Source organism: Phocoena sinus, chromosome 17, assembly GCF_008692025.1.
Source record: "Phocoena sinus isolate mPhoSin1 chromosome 17, mPhoSin1.pri, whole genome shotgun sequence".
Lineage (NCBI taxonomy): Eukaryota > Metazoa > Chordata > Mammalia > Artiodactyla > Phocoenidae > Phocoena > Phocoena sinus.
This window is the reverse complement of record NC_045779.1, coordinates 24,742,992-24,756,457: the sequence shown is the minus strand read 5'-3', so window position 1 is coordinate 24,756,457 and position 13,466 is coordinate 24,742,992. Positions and strand designations below refer to the sequence as shown.

Here is a 13,466-nt window from a genome sequence, read left to right as displayed (position 1 = left end):
ATGTACAGGGGTTCCCTTTTCTCCACATCCTCTCCAACATTTGTTATTTGTGTTCTTTTTGATAATAGCCATTCTGACAGGTGTGAGGTGATATCTCATTGTTGTTTTAATTTGCATTTCTCTAATAATTAGCAATGCCGAGAATATTTTCATATGCTTGGTGGCCATCTGTATGACTTCTTCGGAAAAATGTTTTTCAGGCCTTCTGCCCATTTTTTGATTGGGTTGTTTGTTTTTTGAGTTGTATGAATTGTTTATATATTTTTAGTATTAACCCCATGTCAGTCATATCATTTGCAAATATTTTCTCCAATTCTGTATGTTACCTTTTTGTGTTGTTGATGGTTTCCTTTTCTGTGCAAAAGCTTTTAAGTTTAATTAGCTCCCATTAGTTTATTTTTGCTTTTATTTCTTTTGCCTTAGGAGACAGATCCAAAAAAATTTTTCTACAATTTACGTCAGAGAGTGTTCTGCCTATGTTCTCTTTTAGGAGTTTTATGGTTTCAGGTCTTACATTTAGGTTTTTATTCCTTTTGAGTTTATTTTTGTATATGTGCAGAAATGTTCTAATCTCACCATTTTACATGTAGCTATCCAGTTTTCCCAGCACCACTTATTGAAGAGACTGCCTTTTTCCATTGTATATTCTTGCCTCCTTTGTCATAGATAATGACTATAGGTGTGTGGGTTTGTTGCTGGGCTCTCTCTTCTGTTCCACTGATCTATGTGTCTTTTTGTGCCAGTACTATGCTGTTTTGATTTCCATAACTTTGTAGTATAGTCTGAAGTCTGGGAAGGTGATACCTCCAGCTTTGTTCTTTTTTTCTTAAGATTGCTTTGACAACTTAGGGTCTTTTGTGGTCCCATATGAATTTAGGATTGTTTGTTCTAGTTCTGTGAAAAATTTCATGGGCATTTTGATAGGGATTGCATTAAATCTATAGATTGCTTTGGGTAGTATGGCCATTTTAACAATATTATTTCTTCCAATCAAGAGCAAGGGATACCTTTCCATTTCTTTGTATCATCTTCAATTTCCTTCACCAATGTTTTATAGTTTTCAGAGCATACAGCTTTCAGCTCCTTGGTTAAGTTTATTCCTAGGTATTTTATTCTTTTTGATGCAGTTTTAAATGGGATTTTTGAACTTTCTTTTTCTTATAGTTCATTATCAGTTTATAGAAATGCAATAGATTTCTTTGTATTAGTCTTGTATCCTGCAACTTAGCTGAATTCATTTATTAGCTGTACTAGTTTTGTGGTGTATATTTTAGTTCTTGGTTTTCTTGATCTTTTCTATTGTTTTTTGATCTCTATTTTATTTGTTTCATCTCTGATCTTTATTATTTTCTTCCTTCTTCTGACTTTGGGCTTTGTTTATTCTTTTTTTCTAATTCCTTTTGGTGGAGTTTAGGTTGTTTATTTGAGATTTTTCTTGTTTCTTGAGGAAAGCCTGTATCACTATAAAATTCCATCTCAGAATGCTTTTGCTGCATCCCATAGATTTTGGAGTGTTGTGTTTCCATTTTCATTTGTCTCAAGGTATTTTCTGATTTTGTCTTTGATTTCTTCATTGATTTATTGTTTTTTTTTTAGTAACATGTTGTTTAGTCTCCATGTGTTTGTTTTTTCCCATTCTTCTCTCTGGAATTGATTTCTAGTTTCATACTATGGTGGTCAGAAAAAAATGCTTGGTATAATTTTTGTCCTTTTTAATTTATTGAGACTTGTGCTGTGGCCTAGCATGTGAGCTATTCTAGAGAATGTTCCATGTGCACTTGAAAAAAATGTGTATTCTGCTGTTTTTGGATGTGATGTCCTGTAGATATTTATTAAGTCCACCTGATCTAATGTATCATTTAAGACCACTGTCACCTTATTGATTTTCTGTTTGGATGATATGTCCATTGATGTAAGTGGAGTGTTAAAGTCCCCTACTATTACTGTATTATTGTCAATTTCTCTTTCTATATCTGCTGATTGCAGTAATTATAAAACGAGGGTATATTAGAAAAGTTTAGTACAGATGACTGAGTTGAATCTAAAGGTTGTCAACACAAAGGTAGGAAAGCGTGATTGAGCTGAGAGTTAAGGTTTAATCATATAGGAGTGGTTAGACCTTCCAGGAAAAGTGAACAGTATTTGTAAAGACCTTGCTAAAAGCAAGGAGGAAATTAGTAGCTCCTTTTCTATTCTCCAGAAGATTTTGTGTAAGATTGGTTTTACTTTTTCCTTAAATATTTGTATGAATTCATGGGTGAAGCCTACAGGCCTGGAGTATCTCTGTGGGAGAAAATGTATTTATAAATTAAATATTAATAGATTTGGGAGTATTCACACTTTTATTTTGTCTTGTATCATTTTTGGTAAATTGTGTACTAAGAAATTTATAAATTTAAAAAAAGTTTTCAAATTTATTGGCATGAAGTAGTTCATTATATTATGATCTTTTTAATAACTCTAGGATATATTGATATATCCTTTTAAATACTTGCAATCAATAACTTTTGCCTTCTCTATTTTAAAATCCATCTTGATAAGAGTTTGTCAATTTTATTAGCCTTTTAAAAACTTTTAGTTTTGATGATATTTTCTATAATATGTTTGTTTTTATTTTATTAACTCTGTCTTGTTTATTATCTATTTCTGTCATTTATTGTTTCTTTTTGAGCATAGTTTTCTGTCTCCTTTTGTTCTATTTAGTTTTGATTAGTGATGTGTATGAAAATTTGTAGAAATAAATTTAGAACTAGAGTGACATTATCTTCTTATGCAGAGAGTTTATGTTTGTCTCTTACTGGTAGCCAAGTTCACTAGCTGACCCAGATCACAGTAAACTAATTTTAAGAGTTGAATTGGTATTAACCAGGTCTATTTCTAGTTTACCTTTCCTCCTGTATTGCAGCCTTTCAAAGTCCCAAACTAAAATATGATTAACCAGGACTCTCCCTCATTGTTCCCCTAACCCTGAAACAATGTCATAAATGTCCTTCAGATTTTGCCTCTCATCTGCCTCTTGCAGAATTCATGGATCGCCATAAGGGCAGCAGCCTTAATTGTTGGGCCTGTTTCTCTGGTCTGCTTTTTTTGCCCAAATCTTAGACCCTTAATTTTTCTCTGCCTTTTTTATCTCTCTGCTCTCTTGAAGAATTTTTTAATAATTTTGTCCATTTTTTAGATGTCATAGTTGGAAAGTTACCTTACTTTCCTCATCTATCATGAGGAAGTGAAAATTCTAAGATTTATTTCTATTTTCTCAATTTTTTTAAATGATCATTTTGGGGTTATTTTTTCTAGTATTATATTATGTGATTTTCTTGCACCAATTATTATCACAATATTTCTATTTTACAGATAATTTCAGACTCACTGGAATTAAAATTTCTTTCTTTAAGTCTTTATCAAGTCATGAATAGAATATAAGTTCCTTGAGGGTTTAGAATCTTGTTCAATGATGTTTAACCAGCACCCTGAAGTGTGCCTAGCCCTTAGTAGGCTCTCAATGCTTTTGCAGTTAAATGAATGGAAGGAATGGAGTCACATCTTTGGTATTAAGTGGAGGATCATGAATTCTTTGTTCTTGTGCTACAGGATGATTATCACTTTTCAAATATACAATTGGATATAACTTGATGACAATATGTAAGGACATTTTATATAGAGCAAGCTTTACTTATCCATTTTGTTCGGACTTCTGGATTTTCTTTTCAGTGTATCATTCTAGTAGCTTATTTTTATTTTATCTTGAGAATTTATATAGGCAATAAATCACTGAAAGATGAACTCACACTGTAGAGAGACAATGTCCATTTTACAAACATTTAGTTCAAATGTAAATGTATATGTCTAATTATAATGTGACTCTGATGTTTATTATCAATCTTTTCTCAATAGGATATTGATGACTTTCTTATCTAGAAGTGCCTTAAAAGTCTCAAGCCAGTATCTTCTCTCATTGCTTTGATCTGTGCCTTTGACTCATACCTGGGCCTCAGAATTTCATCTTGGCCAATTCCAGAAGTCAGGTACATTGTTGACAATCTTAAAATATAAAATATTTTCTTTGTCTAAAATTGCTTCAAAGTTATAAGCCTTGCCAATATATAGCTCAATGTTTATATTTTAAGCTCCATTGCTATTCTTATGTGCAAAACAAGGTCTGCTGAAAATTCACACAGTTTTTCTGAATGAATCCCTCCAGATACAAGGGCTCAGTTCAATTGGGAAAGTTTGAAGGTCCTTCATAGGACCTTCAGAATTTAAGCAGAATGCCTAAATTTTTGAAGACACAGTCATAGCATTATTCATTTTTATTAAGTGTTTTGGAAAATAACATATTTACTAATCAAAAGCCCTTTCTTTCATAGCTGTATCTTATATCCCAGTACAATGTACTCTCTCCAGTTACATTCTCCTGGGTCTAGGATTGAGTTAGCTAGTTAACTGAGGAATTTTTCTAGTCATTATTTCATTCCCATCTTGAGTTATACAGGCACAAGTAATTTAAGATGGCACTTGGACTCACTGTGTATAATTCTACATTTTTTACCCAACTTGGACCCTAACCACATAATTGCAATGGTTTTGCTACAGCTATGGCATTGGTAACCTGAGCCCTAGAGGTCAGTGATTCTACCTACTACAGGTAAATTGATAATTGGTTATTTTCATTATTGTGAAGAGTGCCAAACTGTGTACTAAATATATAAAACCTGGTAATACCAGTTGTCTCAAGGCCAGGATTAATGTCAATGTAGAAAAACTGCTAGGAAAGGGTATGGCATCAACTTGGTATTCCCAAGAGTAACACTTATGTTCAAAGTGGTTTCATATTTGCTCCCCTTGGTCAAAGACTGGGACTTTGATGTATCATATAATCTGGATGCCTCATCTCTTGGTTTTCACTTCTCTTGCTTTTTGAGCAGAGAATGAGTGTCTCTATCCATGGTGATGTCAGTATTGCCTGATCTTTGGCCAGGGCCTCCAGCACACATGTTATAGCAGGAGCAGTGTAAGATAATGGTCTAACATCTATGCACTGAGAAAAAATACCAGGTTCAAATCCTACCTCACCTTATTCAAGTTTTGGACAGAAGTTACCTAACCTCCCCAAGCTCCAGTATTCTCACTGGTAAAATGGAGATAATAATAATGCCTTACTCTTGGAGTTGTTGAGAGAATCAAATGAAATAATCTATATTAAACACTTAGCACAGTGACTACTGAGCTCTCAATATATATTAATATTATTTTTGTAGAAAATCCTTTCTAAAATTGTAGATTTATTTTAAAGGACTTAAACTCAATGTTGTTGTATTAACCAAGAACCTGCTTAATTTGGAACTAAGGTTTTTTTAAGATGAAAATCTTTTCTGTGGTCAAAGAGTGTGTTATAGTGCTACTTTTTGTTCACCCATGAAAGCAATTTCTGTGTTCTGCTGTAATAGACTGACCGTATTGTCTGCCTACTCTAACTGCCTTGGATATGCCAACTATGCCAAGCCTCCCTTACCTATGAATACTTCCTCACACTGCTCCCTTGCATTTCTCTCCCACAACATATTTGAGGCAGTTATCACAATACTCATGGACATTTTTCCTCTCTTTATTCTCTTTCAATAAGAATTCTTAATTGTGCAGACTCAGGATTGAGAGTGAACAAGATGCCTAAATACACACACACACACACACATTCATTCATTAATGCTCATATAATTTAATTTGGTATAGAACTCAACTGATAGACTCTTTTCCAAAGCATTAAGGACCTAAGCACTTCTTAAAAATGTAAGAGCAACCAAAATTTTTTTGAAGGTTCAAATAGTACTGTCATTGATTTTTATAAACATTTTTGGAAACTGAAGGAGACATTATGTGAGGTCCTCTTTTGTCCCAGTGGATGATTGAAGAGCCATTCATTGCCCAGTCCTGACACTGCTTTTCCCCATTGGGTCTCTGTGAGAGTCACATGCTGTGGACATCTTTGAAAAGAATCTTCTGAGACTTCAGCATCTCATTTGAGTCTCCTGAATCTCACCTACCACTGTGTTGAATTCTCATCCATCACAATGAGCAACAAATTCTTAGGCACCTGGAAACTTGTCTCCAGTGAGAACTTTGATGATTACATGAAAGCTCTGGGTAAGAAATGTTCTCTGTTGTTCTAATTGAGAGGATCCTTTTTGAGAAAGATGCATGACTATTTCCTTCTAACTCCTTTTCCAGGAGTCTGAGAGTTTGCACAGGTTGAAGTACGATCCTCTTCTGGGATTAATCTTCTCTTGTGTCAATCAGATAATTTATTTGCATTTTATTTGTGGCAATTTTAATAGATTTTAACTCAGATAAGAGCTGCTTAAATGCATTAGAGTGCCCACTGATTTCAAAGGCAGTTTCATATCAATAAGGTTTTCGTTCCAAACCTGGAGGAAAGAAATCTTAGAAGCTTAGTCAAACTATTTTCTGGCTTTCCTGAAAGTTAGATCTACAACAACTAAAGTGCTCATGAAATAAAGAGTTGAATATACTAAAGTTAATGGAAAACTTCAATTTAAAATTTTGATGCTTAGCTATACCAGAAGTTTTCTGTCTCTACCTCTAGGTTGTCTGTTATTACATAACTATGTGGATAAAGAGTTTGTAAAAAGTGAATGCTTCATAAAGCAGGATATTCACAGTCTAGGAAAGTTACTGAGAGAAAAAGTGTGTTGTGGCAGTGAACTCAAGCTCATTTACACTAACATCAGGCTTTCCTGGAGATGGAATAGTGGATGGAGATGGAAAGTCTAGTCATTGGTACAGCAACTTTATTTGTTACTATTTCTAGGGAATTTTCCATAGATATGAGCACAAAAGTGTGAGGAGTCTTTGGAAATGTCCAGAGCTGTATAAATAAGTAGAGAGTGAAGCCAATGACCTCAGATTGCTATGCTCATCAAAGTACTTATAATTTTACCTGTTCAGAAAGCATATAAGAACTGTTCTATTTTTAGATAAAATGAGCAAAATCATGTTGTGTTGCCTGGAAAACTATGGGAACTTATGGGAATAGATCCATACCATAAGATTGGTTAAATTTATGGACTTCACTTTATAGCCGAGGAAGAAGCAAAATACAATATAAGAAAGTCTCAATGCAAGACTCCCTAATTGTGTGATTTTCAAATTTTAGAGTGCATAAGGACACCTGGGGGTGTTCGTAAAATGTAGATTCTTAGTGTCTATTGTACAGGTTTAGTTTGAAAAGCATTGTCCTTAATCATATCAAATAAAAAAAGATTAATCAGAATTAGAAGAAAGAGTATCATTCACAATCCTTTATTGGCTCTAACTCTTCACACTTCTTTATGTATATATAAATATAAATATATGTGTATTTATATATAACTAGTTTTTTCTTCATGTATCTCTCTCATGTGACATTTCTATTTTTCCATGTATTTCTGTAATCTTGGGTAACATAGTAATAATAATTAAGAGTCTAATTTTGTTTTGTTTTCAAATGCAGAAAATTTTTAAAAAATTATTTTATCTATGATCATTTGTAATGGTACAGATCATTTTAGGGGCTACAACAAAATTTCAGAAATGAGCTTCTATCAAGGATATGGGAGGAATTCTTTTCTATATCCATAATATATTACTGAGGGAAAAAAATCATAGAACAGCATGTATAAGTCATAGTCTCATTTAAAAAATATATCTACAATATTTATGCATACAAACTAAAATGTCTGGAATGATCCATACAAAACTATAATTAGTAGTTTTTAATGGAGCATGGGTTTGGATGTGGTAAAAATAGATGGCTTGCACTATTTAAGCTAAATACTTTTAGCTTTAAAATCTGCAGGCATTGCTTTTGTAATAACAAAACTTAAAATATTCAAGTCCGTGGACATGTGTTTCCATCAGGTGATGAAACATGGGAGAAGGTCCTTAGCAGTAAGTGCTATTACTTGCCATCTATACAGCTGAGGCACAGCTGAGCATAAAATATGGCCACCCATAGTCCCTTTAGGTAGAGGTTCAACAAAATTCTAACAGTATCTTGATTTTCAGGTGTGGGATTAGCCACCAGAAAACTGGGAGATTTGGCCAAGCCAAGAGTGATCATCAGCAAAAAAGGGGATATTATAACTATAAGAACTGAAAGTACCTTTAAAGATACAGAGATCTCCTTCAAGCTAGGCCAGGAATTTGAAGAAACCACAGCTGACAATAGAAAGACAAAGGTAAACTTAATTGTTTCTCTTCAAATTTGGTCCAGTCTACTACTTTGAGAGAGAAGATTACTCCTGCTAGTATTCAAAAGGGTAGACCACTCCCTTCTGTTGAAAAATGAATGTGCCTCATAAAACATCTGTTATGAAAATGATTCAGTACTGAATGAACTGCTTCTTTACTCAACCAAAGTCCAAGCAAGTCAATTATGTAAACCTATCTTTGCAGAGCGTTGTAACTTTGGCAAGAGGCTCGTTGAATCAAGTACAGAAATGGAATGGCAAAGAGACAACAATAAAGAGAAAGTTGGTGGATGGAAAAATGGTAGTGGTAAGAGTAATTTTACTCTAAATACATAAATATAGCCACTTAAATAGAGAAAATGGTTATATTATTTTCAAAATATTCTCTTTTCTTTGCAATACAAATGGATAAGAATGGCTAAGAATAAAATCAGAGTTAATGTTTGGGTGATCTTTGAACTATAAAGACTCATCTACAGGTATTTCAGGTTCAGATTCAAGAATTTAGAAATGATACAACTCATTTGTTATTTTAGAAATAACAACACCTAAAAATGAGGGAAAAAAAAGTATGGGTAAACCTCATTAATTTAGACACACAAAGGAGAAAAGCAAATCTAAGTTTTAAAAGCAAAGCACATCCCGAGTCAATTGTAGAATATTTGTAGATAGCTAAGCATTTTGTTTTCAAGAATCCATAGTAACTTGGACTAAAACATGTCAACAACTCAAGCTGAGGCAATTGGAGACCTTTTGTAGTTGGCAGGTAAAAATGATGACAAAGGTTATATGAGATGACCTCTAACAATTTTTTTAAGTCTCAGGTTCTGTTCTTGCTAATCAACACGCAAATTGACTATAGATAGATTTATGTAGTTCTTCGAACATTCATTTCTTTAGTACAGAGGAGCTTTATCCTTAGCTCCACAGCAGATTTACATGGGGAATGAATACCAGTATGGGGGCCCCAATACAAATCAACTGCATGCACATCTCTTGGGGAGGAGGAGCCATCAGTATTTTTAAATGTTCGCCAGATAATGCAGATGTGCAGATAATTTTGAAAACCACTGTTTTAGTAGATTTAAATCTGTGCCAATTATGCATGAAAACTTGCCACTTAAAAAATATACCCCTGGGGCTTCCCTGGTGGCGCAGTTGTTGAGAGTCCGCCTGCCGTTGCAGGGGACACGGGTTCATGCCCCAAGTCCAGGAAGATCCCACATGCCGTGGAGCGTCTGGGCCCGTGAGCCATGGCCGCTGAGCCTGCGCGTCCGGAACCTGTGCTCCACAACGGCAGAGGCCGCGACCGTGAGAGGCCCGTGTACTACAAAAAAGAAAAGAAAAAAAAAAAAAAAAAAAAAAAAAAAAAAAATATATATATATATATATATATACCTCTGCTGTAACTTAGATCAGCTTTAAAACTGTTTCTCCTGTTTCAATGGTCATGATTCCAAATTCCTGGAGACTGACATACTGATATTTTATTTCTTTCTGAGTTTAATCTTATGAGATTGCTTATAATGTCTGTTATTATTACAAATTTGCTGTCACCTAGTTTGAGTTTTAGATATTCAATTAATCTCTCTTTTTTTTTTAAGGAATGTAAGATGAAGGACGTGGTCTGCACCAGAATTTATGAGAAGGTCTGACAAAGTTGTTTCCTCATTGAAGTGATATTTGATCATTTGATGTTGGAAATCAGCTGTTTCCATTGGCAAGGCCTGACTACACTGCACTTTGTTTGTTTTCGCTTTTGTCTTAATAGATCAGATAAGCAAAGGCCTAAACTGAGGATTAATCTAAATTTCAGTGTTACTTAAACATTTTCAATTTGTATGCACGTCATTACTGTGTTAAAGATTAAAGTGTGTATATTGGTCAGACCTAAAGAATGGATAGTGTCATTTGATTATCTGTGAAGTTCTAACTTATGTTGTATTTTAAATATTTGAAATGATAGTAAAAGGAAGTAATAGCATAGTACAAAGAAGTAAATATATTGATTGGGGTAGCAAACTCAAATGCCTTCAGGGACCAGGAGAGTAATGGGTTTAGAGGATCAGAAGTGAAACAAACTAGAAGAAGGAGCTGTTTTACACTGAGGAGTTCTGGCTTCAGCTAAAAAGGGCAGCTGCTACTCCAGCCAATTTAAAAACTGAGGGTTAATTTACAGACAGTGCAATTAACAGATATTAAAGATAGAGTTGTGACAAATGTATGCACCCATATAATTTGCATCCTGATCAAGATATAGTACATTTCCCTAATCCCAGAATGTTTTCTCACACTCCTTCCCAGTCAATGTCCTGCCCTGTCCCAGCTCCAACAAAAGCAAGTAGTGATTTAGTTTCTATCACCGTAGACTAGTTTTGCCTGTTCTCAAACGTCATATAAATTGGATCATACATTATGTGTTCTTTTCTGTTTGCCTTTTTAAATGAATGAATGAATTTTGAAATTCATCCATATTGTTGCATGCAACATTAATTTGTTCCTTTTATTGCTGAGTAGTATTCCATCGCATGAATATATTACAGTTTACTTATCCCTTCTTCTCTTAAGATAATTGAGTTATTTCCAGTTTTCGACTTCTATAAATAAAGCTGCTATAAACATTCTTGTATAAGGCTGTTTGTGGAAACATGAGTTCCTTTTCGTTTGAATATTAACTAGGCATGGAATTACTGGGTCCAGCTGATTTTTGACAGGCAGGAATAGGGGACCACTCTGCCCAGGTAACAAAACTATTTCAGATATATTACATGATTGAGCAAATGAGAATATATTCTGATGTTGTTAGGAGCTAGAATTTTCCTTCTGGAAGAAGGCACATACAAATATGACAGAGGGAAGGCAAGAAAGAACTGTGTGCAAATGGATTGGAATAGATGTAAATTCATATGTATGGATATGTGTATACACATGCATATATTTCTTAGCTCTATCTACCTTAAGAGCTTACAAGCAAAGACATCTCAGTAGGAATGAGTACACCCAGCACTCAGATCTTGGTGTCTAATATATTCTCCACTAAAAAGAATGATGGTTCCTTGGAGAAATGGCTGATTCTGATGTGAGAATAGGGTAGGTACAATGTAAGCCTGAAATATCTTTTTATGCCAGAAATTAAGGAAGCTTTCCCCAAAAGTCATAGAGATATGTCACCAAAATATCAGAGTCAGCTTGAGGGTGCTCTCAATTGGACAAAACTGGGACAATTTGAGAAGAAAATAATAGAGAAAAATTGTAAATTATAGAACACTGGGAGACAAAGAAGAAACCATGAATATGTACTGGAAGAGGGAGAGAGAGAGAGAAGAAAGTATCTTCCTTACAGTAGACTGTCATAGCCTGACTGGTAAATGTGGAAAAGGTGCTGGGATTGGAAGAATTGTCATTTTTTCAACCATCACGGTCAATATTGGCTCAGGCAAGAATTGTCAATGGAGGTAGAAGCTAGAGCAAAATTTTGATTAGGAGCAGGGTATTAGGTTGGTCTTAAAATACCTCCACACAGATTGCTTATTAGTTACAAGGGAAAAAATAGTAACCATGCAGTGGAAAAACTGTGCCACCTCTTTACTGAGTAATCAAAATTAACCTGATCAATGAGGGTAGATGAAAACCATGTGCCTTCAAATGTGATACCCTGAGAAGGAAGCAACATGGCTTATGCAGTACTCTGGCCTGGAATCCTTATCTAGATCTAATCATGAGGAAATAGCAGACAAATTCCAAATGAGGAATGTTCTATTAAAAAGGGGAGGAGGTGTTAAATGAATTCTACAAAAATGTCAATGTCATAGAAGACAAAAAAGGCTCTATGAAAATGTTCCAGATTAAATTATACTAAAAATACATGACAACTAAATGCAATAAGTTATCCCAGACTGGATCCTGCACTAGAGATAAAATAAATACTCCAAAGGACAATATTAGGTTAACTGGCAAATTGGAATAAAAGTCGTAAATTAGAAGTTTACTGTGATTATGTAAGAGAATCCCCCTATTCTTGGGAAATATACACTGAACTATTTTGGAGTAATGAGCCATAAAGTATACAATTTACTCTCAAAAAATTTAGAAAAAAGTGTTGGGTGTGTGACACACAATATGTACATGCATACAAAAAGAGAGCAATTGATAAAGAAAATGGGGTAAAATTTAACAACAGATAAATCTGAGTAAAAGCTGTATGTGTTCTCTTTGAATTAGTCTGATTCTTTTTTTTTTTTTAAGTTCTGAAAGCCTCTTTATTTGAAAGTATTATCAAAGTCCCTTCAATACAGATGAGTGCCCCCCAGTTTCCAAGCTGAAAATGGTCTGTGATCCCCAAGGTATTCTTTTTTTTTTAACATCTTTATTGGGGTATAATTGCTTTACAATGGTGTGTTAGTTTCTGATTTATAACAAAGTGAATCAGCTATACATATACATGTGCTCCCATGTGTCTTCCCTCTTGCGTCTCCCTCCCTCCCACTCTCCCCCTCCCACCCCTCCAGGCTGTCCCAAAGCCCCGAGCTAATATCCCTGTGCCTTGCGGCTGCTTCCCCCTAGCTATCTACCTTACTACGTTTGTTAGTGTGTATATGTCCATGACTCTCTCTCGCCCTGTCAAAACTCACCCTTCCCCCTCCCCATATCCTCAAGTCCGTTCTCCAGTAGGTCTGTGCCTCTATTCCTGTCTTATCCCTAGGTTCTTCATGACATTTTTTTCCCTTAAATTCCATATATATGTGTTAGCAAACGGTATTTGTCTTTTTCTTTCTGACTTACTTCACTCTGTATGACAGACTCTAGGTCTATCCATCTCATTACAAATAACTCAATTTCATTTCTTTTTAAGGCTGAGTAATATTCCATTGTGTATATGTGCCACATCTTCTTTATCCATTCGTCCGATGATGGGCGCTTAGGTTCTTTCCATCTCCGGGCTATTGTAAATAGAGCTGCAATGAACACTTTGGTACATGATTCTTGAAATTTTATGCAAGTTTGAAGTTATTTCCAAACAATTTTGTTTAGGCTACACTTGGTCCTTCTCTGCCTCTGGGCATTCAGCCAATACGTCTGGGAGGCATCATAACCAGGGTGAGGTTTTATTTCTTTGGCTCCAGTTAGATTAACCCACAAAAAAGGAGAGTTTAAAAACTATGGTGTGATTTTTAGAGGTTTGTGGTAATATGACTCACCATCAAAAAGTATTCCTCAGTA

The 13,466-nt window shown here is 34.7% G+C and overlaps 1 protein-coding gene across 1 annotated transcript; it reads left to right on the top strand.

Moving 5' to 3' along the window:
- Nucleotides 1–6,032: 6,032 nt before the first annotated feature.
- LOC116742447 (myelin P2 protein) lies at nt 6,033–10,279 on the top strand. Its single transcript, XM_032610095.1, has 4 exons — nt 6,033–6,141; nt 8,062–8,234; nt 8,452–8,553; nt 9,851–10,279. The coding sequence occupies exons 1-4, from the start codon at nt 6,069–6,071 to the stop codon at nt 9,899–9,901; spliced, it is 399 nt and encodes a 132-aa protein (XP_032465986.1). The 5' UTR covers nt 6,033–6,068; the 3' UTR covers nt 9,902–10,279.
- Nucleotides 10,280–13,466: the final 3,187 nt, after the last annotated feature.

Bases quoted from the DNA above. Each gene is read 5' to 3' on its own strand.
- LOC116742447 (XM_032610095.1), top strand. From the start codon at position 6,069: ATGAGCAACAAATTCTTAGGCACCTGGAAACTTGTCTCCAGTGAGAAC. The intron at 6,142-8,061 runs GTAAGAAATGTT...CTTGATTTTCAG, and splicing joins TGATTACATGAAAGCTCTGG to GTGTGGGATTAGCCACCAGA. The intron at 8,554-9,850 runs GTAAGAGTAATT...TTTTTTTTTAAG, and splicing joins TGGATGGAAAAATGGTAGTG to GAATGTAAGATGAAGGACGT.